The sequence below is a fragment of the Notolabrus celidotus genome, chromosome 3, assembly GCF_009762535.1.
Source record: "Notolabrus celidotus isolate fNotCel1 chromosome 3, fNotCel1.pri, whole genome shotgun sequence".
Lineage (NCBI taxonomy): Eukaryota > Metazoa > Chordata > Actinopteri > Labriformes > Labridae > Notolabrus > Notolabrus celidotus.
Window position 1 is genome coordinate 28,853,240 of NC_048274.1, and position 16,518 is coordinate 28,869,757.

The following is a 16,518-nucleotide window of genomic DNA, read 5'->3' on the forward strand; positions in this document are numbered from 1 at the left end:
TCATTGATATTTGGAGTTTTATAAGTATTTGTAGCCTCAGGAGCTCATATCTTTACCATGAAAATATATTTTCCATTAGACCAGTTGGTTACAGTAGTGCTTCTCAGTCTGCAGGAAGCACAGCTCTGTAGGTTTTCTCCCCTCCCGGCCAGTTAATAGCCTTCACCTAGCATACCAGGTGTAAAATAGTCCCTGTTAGGTGGTCAGAATGAAAGCCAGCAGAGACTTGGCTCCTGAGGACCAGGATTGAGAACCACTGCCGCAGAGAACATTTCTACAAGACGTGAGTTTCATGACTAGTCCTCGGGACTTACAGCCCTGCTGGTTTCTTTCTAAACATCTGACAGGGACTTTTTATGCCCAGCGTGACAGATGAATGCAGTCATTTACCTGAAAGACTGGAGAAAACCTGCAGCACACCTGGGTCCAGCAGACCAGGCTGTTATGCACAGGGATAATTAACAACAAAGTGTAAGGAACTAAATCTGGTATACAGCATTTAATATTTAGATTGCACATGTTTTTCATTATTTCAATTCATTAAAACAAAACTGATTCAAAGCATCACAATTCATTTAATGCCACACATACATTACCTGCCACTAAAAGCTCTGATTCCCCAAAACCAAAGTCAGATTCAGAGTTGCTCAAATAAATGCAATGACCTGATATATGCAAAATAAGCATCTTTAATGCTGCCTCTGCTCCATTTAAATATCCCAAGCTCTCCACTCTACACAAATGTTTGCATTCTTACTCTGTCCTGTGGGGCTCTCAGCCATCCTGCTCTCTCATTGGCCTGCGCCGCGCTAAATATGTAAATTATATGGTGGGCGCGGTCTGTATTTAAGAGTACGAGTTGACGTCACATGCAGAGTGAAGAGGGGGGACTCAAAAAATGAAAACACATAGAGCATCAGAGAAAAATAAATAAGGCTGGTTCTAAACAAGGGGGGCTTATTTAAGCTGTAAAGAAAGAGGAGAAAGAAGGGAGCGAAAAAAGAAGGAGGAGTGGGGAAATAACGGAGGGGGGGAGTGTGCAGAAAGAGAGAGAGAGAGAGAGAGAGAGCGAGAGAGAGAGAGAGAGAGAGAGAGAGAGCGCAGCTCTGCCGGCCCATTGAGGAAAGATGGCTACAGTCACTGCTAACGGAGTGCAGCAGGAGAATGGATTCAGCACCACGAACAGCGCCGGCAGGATGAACGGGCTTACCATCGGCCAGAACACCATTCCCATGAAGGACCACGACGCCATCAAGCTTTTCATCGGCCAGATTCCCAGAACCTGGAGGAAAAAGACCTGAAACCCCTGTTTGAGGAATTCGGAAAGATATACGAACTCACTGTACTGAAAGACAGGTTTACGGGAATGCATAAAGGTTGGTTATTTTGAATATATTTACTTTCTATTGGGAATTCAAAGCAGAGACATCAAAGAGCGTCCTTATTTGAGTTTCAGGGCAGAGAGCATGAAAAGTGTGTAAATTTGCAGATGTTTGGGACAGAGTGGGAGCCCGTAGAGCCTTCAAACACACACGCACAGATGCACACACGGGAACACACACACAAATATAGGCTGCGAGGCGTGCGAGGGAGAACACGTGGAAGTGAATGGTCACAAACGCAGGGTTAATTGTTAGCAGCCCGTCCACGTGAATACTACAGCTGGAAAACGCCTTTGTGTGTTTACATTGACTCTCATGTGCTGAACAGCCCAGCGAAAGGGGGCGGGACAGGCACGCGTTCGATGCTGTGTTATTTGTGCAGCTGCAGAAATGTCCCCACAACTAAAAAACAAAAACAAGCTTCTGCTGTTCATCACGGAGTCCATTTGCTGCACAGTGTCAGAGAGAAAATAATGCTTTCAGGGGAGCGGAAAATGCAAACCATTATCAGGCTATCAGTGATTACGGTGGTGCTGGCATGCTGTTTTGACCTTTCAGCACGCTTATCATGTAGCCTACTTTTCGGACGTCATTATCTGTGAGAATACTATTTGCATGGCAGCTGAATAGTAGGCTAACGCTGCTCCGTGGGCGGGTTGCAGTCAGGAAGTACAAGGCAGGATAATAGTAGAGCGAGAGATTCAGCATGCATAGTCCCCCCCCCCTTCCTCAGTCATTGTCCAAAAAACGAGCGGATCAGTGTTCACTTCGTAATTAGTCAAGCCACGGGAAATCAGGGGTCGACCAAGTCTGCTGATAGTGATAATAATGACTGGTAGAGTGCGGTTAGGACAACAAGGTCTTTAAGACAAGAAAAACAATATTCTAATTCCAAAATGTCAAGTCCAAGTCTGCTGGAAACACAACTTCGCCTCCTGCCATTGTTACAACATGGGATCTGCCTCATGTATTTAATTTGCACATAACTACTAAGAAGCATTTTGCTGTACATTTTATGACAAAATTACTATTAACATTACAAAGTGTATCTATTTATTTATGACTAGCAGATATCGTTTGTCTTAGTGACAACATGCAGGGAAAAAAACTATTATAATAGCTATTACATTTTCATTATTATTAGTGGTATTTGTTTTTATCATTAGTGTTATTTCTGCATTGGACGCTTTTATTTTGTAAGGTTTTAAATATACAAATATATATTTTTTGAAAGCAATCCAAAATAAGGGTTCTATACATTTATCTAGCACCAATATTATCAAAAATCAAATTGTGTAAAGCTGTACAGTTTGGACTGTGCTGCATAATACAATGTTGCAGTTGCTACCACATAATATAATAGTTCTATTAAAATATTATATCATGCATGCAAACAAAAGCTCACCAACGCCAAACTCACATTTGCAAACATGCAGCAATGAATCCACAATCAGTTTACTCAAATAATCTATTCACAAGGATGACAAATTATGTATGATATGTAAGTTAGTGGCTACAGTTCATGATCTTATTGATCAGCGCAAGTCAGGCGCCCTTGTGGGAGAAAAGAGTGGGCTCAGCGTTGCTTCTTTCCTGGATGTGTGTGTGTGGTGTGTGTGTGTGTTTGTGTGTGTGTGTGTGTGTGTGTGTGTGTGTGTGTGTGTGAGCAGCCCTGAAGCAGGACTCCGTGCACCACCTGTTCCTCCAGCCATCAGTCGCCGGTGCTGTACCTGCTATTGCTCCTTCCCACTATTCTTCCTCGGAGCCCCCGTGATCGATTAAACAATATTTCTGATGCTCGTGTTGTTTACGCCTGTCCTCGACCATCCCTGAATGTCAACACTCTGCAGGATGGTTTCCTTTGGGAAGGATAATCCTGTTCCAAAGCCAAACCGTATGCCCGTTCAAATCATCCTCCACCAAGGCCACTCTGATGTATGCATTATGCCCACTTCATCCCCCATGACATTCAAAGTCACTTTGGGAGCACAAGCATGCACTTTTAATAAGATTTCACCAATGCATTATACGGATGAGTTTTTCTTATTGGCTGCTCACCTAAAGCATGTTCATGTAACCCTGCTGCGTCTATGTCTGATACCTGAACACTGAAGCAAGAAGGTACAAGAGGGAGGAAATGGGATTAGTGTCGTTAACAAAACAGAAGTAGGTAAAGTGTATCATCAGTTGTGTCACTCAGAGGGGGAAGTCTGAAGCGGTGACTGATGGCCCATTCTAAGAGCGAGAAAATTCTTTTGTAGGTGAACTGAAGGTAGAATGAATGACTGTGGAAGTCCTTGGAGAGGCTGCACAAGTTTTGTACAAATTAAATTTGTTGGTTAACGTCTTTATCATCAGACTTCTAACAACTCAATTGTTATTTAATTTGAAAAACGATACTATCCCAATGCCCTTTCACTGACTGTTCCTGTTCCTGTTCCTGATCATGGACACTTGTCTCTGAAACATATGTATTAAGGAACCAGGTTGCACACACACATCCATAATCAAATACGCTATTAATACTTCTACTAATACTCCTTTTACTCTTCTTCTTCTACTTCTACCACTAGTACTTTTTAAGCTCATAATAATAATGATATAAATCTGTTTAAAATGTACTGAATACCTGCCAAAATAAGAACTGACAGTCATTTACATTATGTTTTTTTAAGTTTCCTCCATGTATGAACGCGTTGTCAGATATCTTTATATGTTGCACTTCTCAGATGCATCAAAGTACAACACTCAGTTATTATCCTTTCTTTTTAGCATGTGAGTTTCTCAGATATCAAAGGCTCCTAACTGCCTCTGCTTTCTGTGATAGCAATTAAATAAATTACCGAAGGTGCTTATCATAATTTCATATTAACAAATATGATTACTTCTTTTCAAAAGGAACTGCTTGTAGTGATGAGAGAAAATGATCTTCTATTATAAGTATTCTAACATCTTTTAGCACATTGTTTCTGGCCCACAACTTTTACTGTTCTTCTTTAGTGTTACCTTTTTTTTATGCTGCTGCACCAGGTTTCTGTTGTTGGAAAAATAACTCTTAAAATCAACTGTGTGCTCCTTGCCCGTCTGTAATCACTAAACAGCTGCTGGATTAACCAGTTCTAAGGGTACAAGAGTCAAAGACAGAACTCACAGGCTAGTGAATAGACTGATTTACAGGTTAATTTTCAGTTTGTAAGAATCGTGCCGAGTATTACAGTGACATGCCCCCCACCCCCCAAAATCTGATTGGACACCCAGATGCCACCTTCAAAATGCTACTTGTCTATTGAGAGTGAGATGTACGTTACAATGAACTATTTGGGCTGTGTTACAACAGGCTGACAGTAGCATTTAAAGTAAGCACATTTTATTTTGTTGGGACTTTAAATTGTAGAAAAATACCTCACAAACTCATTTCACAAGATACCTGCAAAAGAGGAATTAAATGTGATACATTACTGTATTCAAAATGTTTTTTTAGGTACATTAGAATTATGACGTTGTATACATCTTGATGAAACATTTAAGAGTTAAGCTCAGAAATTTTTTTTAAGTTACTTTTTTAAATAAAAAAAATTAAACAGAAGAATAAAACATGTTTGATACCGAAACTTTAGTATTAAAGGCAGATATGTTTAATAATGATATAAAGGATGAGTAAGTGACATGGCTATGGTTTTGTCTACACATATTTAATGCCACCGTTTCAAAAGTCAGTGCCCCAGTTGGGCCATCCACCCCAGTCAAAAAAGTGTGGACACACCCCTGCTTACAGGGAGGTCAAAATGTCTGTGTTGCATTCAGAATTTATTTCCCACTGCTACCAAGCAGGTTAAAGGTTGACATTGTTTTTCTACTTATTCCAAGGGTTTAACATTTTCAGAGGTGAGGTCTGGATATTTTAACACCTCTGGGTTTGTTATATCATTATGTCACATCAGGTTGGTTTTTTTAGACGTTTATGATCATCTCAGACTGACTGTCAGCATGTAGTAATCCCTCAGCATAGTGTTGAAAGATCTTCACAAATTCACACTTTGCTACAACTAACACTCCATTAAAAGTTTCACTGTAATCTGATGTTGTACTGCCTGGATGGATGGGATTAATCTACACAGACAAGTGCTGTGTGCTGAACTGTGTAACTATCATCAACAATGCAGTATAGTACAGACCTGAAGTCATGTCCTTAAGCTCTACACATTATAAAGTTTTGCAATAATCTCTTCCCTACAGTATATGTGGTTTGAGAAGTAGTTTTTTGTTCTGTTTTGTTCTCACAAATGCAATAGCCAATGGATCGTGGTTAGCTATTATGGAAATGGCCCAGGAGGCTCCAAATGTTGCAACACTGTCACTAATTCAACCCACAGTTATATCCTAAACAGTCACACAAACATTTTTCACAGCGGAGCAACAGAAGCGAGGGGGAGGATATAATCAGTTTGGCTCCATAATCCCTAAAAACATAAAGTTCATAAAGATTTAATGCAGTGCCATAAATTGAGTTTGACTACTACTTTCAAATCCCTCTTTGAGCTGGGTTTGTGGTTGAGAAAGATTTGATTTGTTTCGGATGGATGATGTATACCGCTGTTGGCATCAGTTAGTAAACCGTACCTAATGGATGATTTGCAGCACTACCTTTTTTCACAGCTCGAGTCCTGTGACACAGAATTGCACCATAATTATGGATTTAAGGGCAGATCAAAATATGTCATATTTGCTCATGACTAATTCATGTGGATTGTGCTGCAGCAGTTTGAACAGATGTTTTGTGCTTTGTGGATTCTTACTCTGGACATTTAGGGTTCCTCCAGGGACTTGTCAGAATATCTTGGGAATTGTATGTATTTATTGTAGCTAAATGCTGATCTGTATTCAGAAGGCTTTTTCCATCATATTATTTTAACAGATGATTCTATCTCACCCTGTAGTTGTTGTACAATGTTTCCTTTAAGGCTGGTTTGATAGTTTGTGTGTTGTCAGGGAGCCTTACACAGCGCGTGGGATGACTTGACACTATTGGTGGTGTGTGCTGTGCAGCCAGGTCGTGCTGTTTAACATCCATCATTTTGCTGAGCACTACATTATCATAATACTTAGTGTCAGTGCCAGAGCGCATGCATTGTTCAGACATGCTGAATGTTAGTGGGGGGCAAATCTTTTGCTTGAGTAGCGTTATCTATCAATCCGTCTCTGATGCTGAGAGGAGGGACTCTGAGCTGCAGCACACAGCCAGGAGGAAGTGATACAAAAAGATGTTAAATATCCTCATCCATTCTGCTCTCCTTGGTAGGTCCATGCAGTGGCACTGACTATAAATAGCTGGCCAAACTGACACAGAAACCCTTTAAGGCACTAAAAGAAAATTAAAAGTTAACCACAAAAGGTTGCAGATATCTAATATAGATTTGTCTTTAGAAGTAAAACAGGTCCTTGAAAGTCTCTTTATAATTGACGGTTATTTTTTAGATTTTCTGCGGGTAGTTTTGAGACTTTTTGTTGCATTCATGAAGAGGTAGGGACATGTTGTAGTGTTTTATCTACAAATTGAGTGTTGTAAAAGGTGTTGGGCAGTGATTGACAGTTCCCTTAAGTTGAGTGACAGGTGTAGCTAAAGTCTACAGATGACCTCTTTGATCATCAGAAAGGGGGCTGCATGTGAACCAGACAGTTAACTGCTCCTCTCTGAATCTAGATGAACACAGGAAGATGCGGTGCAGGTTGTGGTGTGGTTAGCACTGAAACAGAAAGCAGCAGATGACACATCACTTGGTATTTGTCTCAATACCCATGAGAGGGTCAGGGTCACATTCAGCAGCATCCAGTTGTTTTACATATTTTTTTCTTTTTTCATGCCTGGCTGTTTTTTTTAGAAATTAATTTGCAGTCTTCTCCCACTTTAATGAACATTCGAGGATCAGACGTGTGTGGAGACCGAAAGGAGAGCAAATTGCTCATGATTCATGTATTCCCTGCTAATGAATTGAAATTTTATACAAATTTGTTCTGGAGTTATTTCAATTACAGGTATCTGAAGCTTTAAAAAAGCCTAATTTAGTCTTAATGCCTGGATGCATGCAATTGTGAGCACATGCTAATTTCCATTTAAAAACAAACTGTTAGAAGAAGCGTTACATGGGGAAAGTTCTTTAAGTAATTACCCTGAACGTGTTTAGCAAATGCAAAAACACATTTGGCATTTCCTGTGTTCTCTTTGAAGTAGTTTGCAGGGTCTACTTTTTCATTGGCCTTGAATATAATTTGTTGAACTTTTGTCCCTACTTGAAATTATAGTGTGGTAAATTGTCTTTGATTACCAAAGTATTATTTTCACCCCTCTTAACCTGCTCATCACAGGAGTCACCGGTTCTTCTGTTGAACTAACACTCGAGCTTACCCTTTATTTAAGACCCTTGCTACTCCTCTTCTTCACATTTATCATAGGCAACACATGCAACTCATTCTATAGTTTCTATTAATTAGGATTTGATGAAAATAGAATGATGAAATGGTAAATGAGATATTTAAGGAAAGTGAATGATGTACATTGAGAATATATGTAGGAGCAACAACCAGACCAGTGTTCTTTTAAATTTGTAATTTATCTTTCTATGAATAAAATATACTTTACATTACTGCCAAAGATTTACATGACTTCAAACACTTAAAAACTACTTTCTTAAATCATCATAATAGAGACCATGTTGTCCTTTGCCTGTTCTTTGGTACTAATATTGTGCAGTCAGTCCAAATCAGGTTGCATATCCTGCACTGACCAACAACCAGGTCAATTTGTATTATTTCACATCACATCAAATGTTATAATTATGAATGTTAATTAAATTAGTCATCTCAGACTTTTTTTAAACTAACATCTCAATTGCTACCAGCTACCTCACTTCATGTTCTCCAAGCTAAACACCCTGCTTCATCTGTACAACTCATTCCCTGACCCCTTTGGGCGTAAAATGTCCCCTGAGCCAGCACTGTTGGAGGTTTTAAGTCCTTCCAATGTTCCCCCACCCTATAACCTGACCTGAATATTAAAAGCTATTTCCTACAAAGTTCAGATTAAAAAGTCGTTTCAAACTAATAGTATCAGATGCAATTTTTCTTTAAGCAACCAAACAAATCCACCGTGGGAGATTTTTGCTTCACTTGCTTTAAATGTGGTTTCACTTGCTTTAACTATGCTCCCAGAAAATAATTATGTAATCAAATACCACACTGTAAAACCTTTCCACAATAAAGAACTAGTCTGAACTCAAGTTTACATTTCCAGTTGCTTGTTCAGTGATCTTACATGCTGCACTAATGTTAAATGTTAATTGATTGAGGAGGAACTGATTTGGATTTCTGTAAAAGCTGCAGGTTAGTTTAAGCATTCAAGCTCATACAGTTTCATATACACAGTCTGATATTATATAATATAGTTGGGCAATAATTTTAACATAGAGGTCAGCCAAAGAAATAAACCATATGTGACTCAACGTGTACTAGAGCACAGCACATTTAAATGTACTTACAGTAACTGAAACTAAAAGTATTTTAAAGTCAAAAAAATGATTAAGTGAAGAAACTGAATTATTATGATGTGATGTCACCCTGGAGGGTGACTGCATCTATGGCATGAAATGGAATGATTTTTTTCAGTTTATGATTCATCGAAGGACATAAGAGTCAAGTGATGCATAAAAACAGACTGATCTGAACTTGGGACATTTTTAAAGTCACAGTACAAGCTTATCACGTGATCAGATCTTATCCTTTATGCAGCAATGAAAAACAACAGAAAAGGTTAGGACAGTGGCAACAAAAGCCTACAATTCCCATAAGCCTCTGGTCGTACATGCCCCCTGGGAGGCCTTCGCTCGAGTCCCACAGTTTTGTAATGTCACAAAGGATGAAGAGTGTTTCCCCGGCTCTCAACTTTCCTGCTTTGCTGTGCGGCATGTGTTTCATCAGTGTCGTTTAGCAGATTTTTCCTCTCGAGTAACCGCCTAGTTGTGGAGGTGGGTGAAGGTTGTCGTGAAAGGGAGCTCTCTTGGCCCAGCGCCAGAGTGTGTTACTGGGTTTTGGGAGCTGATGGGTGCTATGCGCCGCATGCCGGGTATCATCTGTATGTGTGAGTATGTGAGCGTGCGTGTGTGAGTGTGAGCGTTTCTCTTCTCCTGTGGGAATACTTGGCAGCAGGTGTGACATGTAGTAATGGGAAATTATGCTGCACAGTGCAAAACCTCTTCTGAACGGGGTCACCCACTGTCAGCTCTGCCAAGTGCGTAACAGAGCAACCACTCGCCCTTTAATGAAAGCTGTCACATTAACGTTAGGGACTTATTTATTCATGCATATTCATTGTCTGTTCCTGAATTTCCAACTTAAAGAAAAGTGTTTAGAAATGAAAGTGGGTTCAGTTTCATCTCATCAACAGAGGATTTTGATTACTTGGCAGCTAAACAAAATGCAAACTGTTTGACTTTCTTACTCCTGTGCCAAGCTGAATAACTATGAAAACAATCATTTATTAGAGAGCAGTGTGCATGTTTCCAGTAAAAAAAATAAACACATTTTTTAGTTGATTAACAATTTCCATCAACACTCCATCACTCCATTTTACTATTTTACCATGACAGAATACGAAGACAACAAAAACAACAACATCGTAACAAACAATGCAGCAAATATATTCATAAGCAGTGAATCTAATCTGAAGGGGTTGTCATATGTTGGAGTAAAAAAAAAAAGGCATCAAATTTGAATTTTATTTCCCAACCAGCTTGCTATTTTCTCTGAGGGTACAGGGCTATTAACTTCAGAGAGCCACATTCCAATTGTCAGCAGAGAATATGAATTCCATTTTAATATAATACATGTTTTTGGCAATAGCTTGTAAAACTCCAGTAAGTCTTATATTATGGTCTGCGTAGAGTGGAATTACCTCAGTGAAATCGCAAATCTCCAGGTCCATTTGGAAGGTTACATAGTGGGTTTTTTGTGTAGCCGTCTGAAGGAGAGCTTAATTTCTAAACAACATCTATGGAGAGGTGTTAGGCTTACTTTGCCTTTAGAATGGATTATCATGGCGGGGCATTATAAAAAGATCTGTGTTTGAGAGCTCACACTCTAAATGTGCTTACATTAAAATGATGGAGAGAGCTGAAGTTTTTGTCTTTTAAAATCTGCTATGTGGTTTGTGCTCTTACTATTTACAAGCACTATTTTACATGTTAGACGTTTTATGTGATAGGTAATAAATTCTGAAACCCCTAGATAGTAATAACAGCAGAGATATGGCTTTATTCTTTATAAATTTCATGTTTTGCAGTACATCTTAAAATCCTAAAGTTTCCTTGGGATTGTAAAAAGCACAGCATACTGTGAATACTCTTTCTTTAAATGTAGCCACAAATTATCTGTCACTACAACAGTTTTTCTTCTTTTTATGATAAATGGTCAAATATAGTTGTGTAGCCATTGTCTGGCAGTATATTACTATCTTTTTTCTGTCTCCCTGATCCTTTAGGATGTGCCTTTCTAACATACTGTGCCAGAGAGTCAGCACTGAAGGCCCAGAGCGCCCTCCATGAACAGAAGACTCTGCCAGGGGTAAGTGCCCCCGATCTGCCCTCTGTCATAGGCTGAAGCCCCTGCGGCAACCGGCCTGGCACAAGAACCAACATTATTATAGGAATTATATCATACATGCACATGCTGAGGCACATGGGGATACAGTGTACATTAAGACACACACACACTCAGACACACTCAGGCACACACAGATATGGAAACAGATGGATCAAGTCACTCACCCGCTTTCTCAGACTCTCTCTCCCTGCCCCGTTTTCTGGCTCTCACACATACACACACACTCTTCCTGGCTCGATCAACTACACACACACACACATAGCCACGTGCACACATAAGCTGACATACTAAAAGAGCGCGAGTGGCCTATCTCACCTTGCAGTGTCTTATTACACTAATCACCCCGGCGGAGATATTTGATAAGCGCTCCTTCATAACAGCCCGTGCCGTCCTTCCCCTGTCCTCTCACAATATGGCTGCTGCAGACACTAATTGCCTTGAGGAATCCCGCTCTCATTATCACATATAATCAAACAGTAAGTATAAACAATCATTTTTACCATGTATATCACCATCTGGTGTTTTTGTTTTAATTTTCTCCCCTGATTTTTTTCCCCGACCATCTTGTATCGCTTGCCTTTGGCGGACGGGTAACTTTTTCAATTAAAATAATGGCCTCCTCAAACAACACAGGTAAAATGTAGCCAGCAGTGGGCTCTTAAGCCCACCCAGGAGGAGACCCTCAATCTGGGATAAGTGTGAGCTTGTGGTGTCTATCTGCTCTTGATGTGAGAGAGGGGGATTTGACTCTCACGTCAGGGGAATTATCAAGGTGTGATTAAATTATGCCCGCGGGTCCCAAAGACGGAGAGGCTGTACTAATGCCCACACTCCTCACTGCTCCTTCAAACCCCAGTTTTCTTTAGCCGTTTACCAACGCATCCTCCTGTGTAGGGTGTTTTCTAGAGCCACAGGATATTCAACAAAATCTCCTGAGCAGGAGAGTGTCCAGAGTTGGCCCTATGGTGGCATGGGCCCCAAATTAGATCTAATTGGTCACTCCCAATGCCACGTTTAAATAATAAACTTTGTTTGACTAGTTGCCTGTATTAAAGGGACTTAAGTTCAATTAACTTATTGGGCAGGTTTGAAACAGATGGCTAGCAGCTTTTTTGTCATTTCAATGTTTTTTTTGCTGGTACTCTTTGCTGTGACAACTTTATTTTTGAGTTCTGTGACTCTGTTCTGTAATTTTAAAATGTAAAACCTATCTACAGATGTATAGTAGCTTTAAGATGAGTAGTTAGAGTATATATGATTGCTGTATGCACAAACAGTCAATAAATGTGTCCAAGACATCAGGGTGTATGCGAGTTGTTAGTTTCACTCCTGCATGTCAGCAGGGCCACCTCAATCAAAAAGCTTTAACACACCCCTGCTTTGGGGGTGGGGGTGGGGGTGGGGGGGTGGGGGGGTGCCAAAGGGAAATGAGAGAAAAGAAACAGGTAGAAGGGTAGGAAGAAAGAACGGATTGGGATTGGTTTGAAAAGGGGCAGAGGTGGTTGATGGAGTTGGGGGGCTTCATTTTGTTCCTCACTGTTGGGTTAATCAGTTGTTTGAACTTCACTGCATTTCACAGGTACCTCACTGAATGTTGTACACTGCAGCGAATAGTCCCTGAGACACGAAGGCTCCCCGGCTAGTTTCTGCCTCCCGCAGCTTCATAATGAGATGATTGTCATGATGGTCCTGGATGGGTGTTCCTGTCTTTATTGCCCTCATGGTGGGACATTACTGTTTGTCTTCTATCTAGAAAGAGGTTAATGGCATGTTCTGTGGGGGTTTGGGTAAATATTTCCCCTGTACAGCTCACAGCGAGGGGTCAGTTCTGCCATCTCTGGCTGAGCACAGGCTGCATACAGAGGGCTAATAAAGATGTGCAGTCTTTCTCTCTCTCTCTCTGTATTTGTGCGTGTGAGAGAGAGAGAGAGAGAGAGAGAGAGAGAGAGAGAGCGAGAGAGAGAGAGAGAGAGAGAGAGAGAGATACAGGGTTGGACAAAGAAAAACAAGAAGAGTTGGAGGGAGACAGACATAGGCAAAGACAGAAAGGGGTGACACGTCTGGACAAGCCTCATTGTCACTGTCATGGGCGGATGGTTTGAGATGGTCTATGTTATAAAGCTGCCCTTACTGTAGCTTCTCCATACAGCATTGCAGACATTATTGTGCAGTCCAGTTGTGGCTTTAGGATTGCAAGGGAACCTAAACGTAATGAGACATTTACCCTACAGAAAATATTAAGTCTTTCTCCAGACATAAAATGCTGACATTTTGATGAATGAACAGAAATACATGCCTTAAAACTTATTTTGACAAAATGATGCTGCATTCAAGCTAATGGAAATAAAATCATGTGTTAGCTTCAAAAGAGCTCCATAAGCCTTTTTTTGATCATTCATTTTTCACTTTATATTGATGACGTGTCACATTTAGAGAAAACTGAATTATTCTAAAAGGGATGAGAGCTGTGTGCATGCGAGTTGATGAGCATTGAGACCATGTTACCTACCTTATGCTTCGTCTGGCATCTGGCGAGATGGAAGTAGTTCCTACTGGGCAGAGGGCAGAGGTGGTGAGAGTGTCCCATTTCTTGTTTCATGCTTTCACTTTAGCAGCCTGTGTTAGGGTCTGCTGAAGATTGGCTGTTTGAGAGACAGAGACAGGTACTTTGTCATAAGTCTTATTCATATGGGACATATAAGGGCAAATTAAACATAACCTGTTTTTCTTACTCATCGTGTAACGTCTGATATGCTTATTCAGGCCAGTAATGTCAGAAAACATTATGCTATTTCCAGAGATAGCCGGCATTGCAGATTCAGCTGGTAAGCACTATGAGGTTATTCCTTTTTCTTCAACTATTTTTATGTGCATAATGTTTTAATTTACAAGGTAAAAAAGCTATAGCCTCCCTTATCAGTGAGACTACCTGGATAAAAATGTTAATTGAAACTCGTAAATTAAAATAACAGATAATAATAATTTCTACACTAGCATTGCAGTGATTCAATTTCAAGGGAACATTTTTGACTGTAAAATTAAGCTCGGTAGAGATCTACTCTTCATGAACAAAGCCCAGAGCATCTGAATGCCCACACAAGATCTCAGTCAGAATACTGTACTTCATCCTGTGTGTCCTTCATGTAATACTTTCATTGTTACAAAGCATATTTGTCTCACTTTCCCTGCACAGTGTAGATATTTCCACATTAACATCCTGTATGCATTCCACAAAAGGAGGAGATGTTAGGCTTAACACTGAGCCAGAGAGGAGGCAGAGAGTTTTGTGTGTGTGGTCTCAGCAGGAAGCCACGACTCTTACATCATCTCCAGATTGGCTGTGAATCTTAAACTTTCCATAATTCTCATTCCTTTTTATTCACTAAGTCTCCTCCTGTGTGTGCAGCATTTGAGTCGCCACCAGGGACACAGGCTCTGTCTGTTGTGGCTGAAGCAAGCTTTGTTTACATTGTTTGATTAATTGCATGTAAAGAGCGTAATGAGCTCTTGATGTCCTGTGCGTTCGATCCTGCTGCTACAGTTTGTACTGTAAATGTAATCAGAGATTCAGCCCCTCGCTCTTGGTGAGCATCGAGGTGCTGTTGTGTTTGCGTGCACATTCAGCATATTCTCTGATGTGGAGCAGCATAGTGCTGCATGGGGACAGGTTAGGTCATGCCTGTGAATGATTTCTCTCCAGATCTGAATAATTCCTGGGACTTAATCACACAGACTAAGGCCAGATAGAAGTTAATGAACAATTCATTAGCATTTCCGTTTCACCTCAAGACGATTTGTGTAGCTAAAGGTAAGTTGTTGATTGCAGAAAAAAGTCTAAATGGCCAAACACTTTTTGATTGGCTATAAGTTTATGAGAATCATACATGCCTCATGTAGTGAAACAATCCTGCAATAAAGACAATAAATATATTAGCAAATGTGTTGTTATTTGAAAGCATATGCAAAGTATCCTCCCAAAATTCTGCAGTCCTGAGCTTTCAAATGAATCCTGCTTCCTCTCTCCTTTCAGGGCCACGTCGCTCTCTCCTCTCAGTCCAATTAACTCCTGGTGTTCACATGTAACAAGCATGCTAATTGGGTGCTACTGAAGCCCGAAAGCCAATTAAAAATTTCTAGGCAAAGAGATCCAGCTTCTCTTTGTCTCTCATTCACTTGTGCTCTTTTCTTCTCCCCCCTCCCCCTATTCCAGCCCCTTTACAAATAATACCTCTACCACTTTCATTGTAAAACATCCTCTTCCTCACTTTCTCTGTGGAATGTGCTGAGTGTGGGGTGGCACCGCAAACTCATGCTTGTCATATACATAGAGGTTTCTGTGGAGGGAACCACATTTCTGGGTTTTTGAGTGAGAGTACCTGCAAGCGCATGACCCCCTGTATTGATGACGAGGCAGCCAAGTGCAACAGTGAAGAAGAGAGGAGAGAAAAAACTTAACAATTTTGCTTTCTGAAGTGTTTCTCTTCAAATTTTTGAAAGGGTGAGCTTGAAGGTATCAGTTTCCACCAAAGTGAGTGGCAAAAAACGTCTGGGGTTTCTCACACGTTTTTTCTTCTTCTTCTTTGGTGCATGAAAAGTGCAGAAAATTGACTTGGGTGTGTGTCACAAAAAAATGGGTCAGGGGAAGATTGTGCAATACCAGTATCATGTGTCACTAAGCACACTGCCATGGACCAATGCATCTGTGTGCTTGACTCTCTTTCCCAGCATCACACCACAGACGCAGCCACCGTAGATCTGCCATATGTCTTTGTCTGTGTCTCAGTGCATGCAAAGAATAAGCAACAAGCATTTTCCCCTTGTCATTTTTACTTTCCCCCTATCCAACAAGCCTTAGAAAGCAAGTGAGCATGAATGCAAACGGCAAAAAAGTTGCATTTGTGTTAATTTTTGTTGCTTATTTGAATTTGATGAAACAGACTTTGATTCAAAGAAAAGCAACAAAACAATCCTTTGAAGAGTGACATGCTAAACCTCTTTCTCAAAAATGAAAGCACTGATAGAAAGTAGAAAGGGCTTTAGTTTTCCAGTTGAGAGTTGTGTGTGTTATGATGCAGCATTAGGGCATCTCATCCAGCAGTTTCTCTCCTGGACAGACATGCCACAGTTTCAACTAATTACTCGGGCCACACAGGGCCTTTAACCATTCTTTTAAGGGACAAATTGCATTCTGTTGCTGATCAATTTGTCCACCGTGCCAGATTTGTCAACCTCCAGTGCCCCTCAGCGGTTGCCATTATGAAGCAAAAAAAAAACAGGCCTGGGCACTGGACGTGAGACCTCTGCAAAGGCTCCCCCTGCTCTCCTCATCATCAATTACGTCTATATCATTTCCTTTCTGCTGCCCGCTATAGAAAAGAAATTAAAAAGGGCCATTGTTTTTCTAATCCCCCTGGGATGAAAGCATTTACTACGCTGCTGCACCATGCACGGCCATCCTGCCGATTAGGGAGTGAATGGAATCACA

The 16,518-nt window shown here is 40.6% G+C and overlaps 1 protein-coding gene across 1 annotated transcript in view; it reads left to right on the plus strand.

Annotated features, from left to right (window-relative positions):
* The first annotated feature begins 1,105 nt into the window (after positions 1-1,105).
* The window catches only part of si:dkey-205h23.2 (CUGBP Elav-like family member 4), a 145,995-nt gene continuing 130,582 nt past the window's right edge, over positions 1,106-16,518 (plus strand). The window contains 3 exon segments of the mRNA XM_034680887.1: positions 1,106-1,275; positions 1,278-1,376; positions 10,912-10,994. Coding sequence (XP_034536778.1) covers positions 1,128-1,275; positions 1,278-1,376; positions 10,912-10,994 — 330 coding nt within the window. The 5' untranslated portion in view covers positions 1,106-1,127.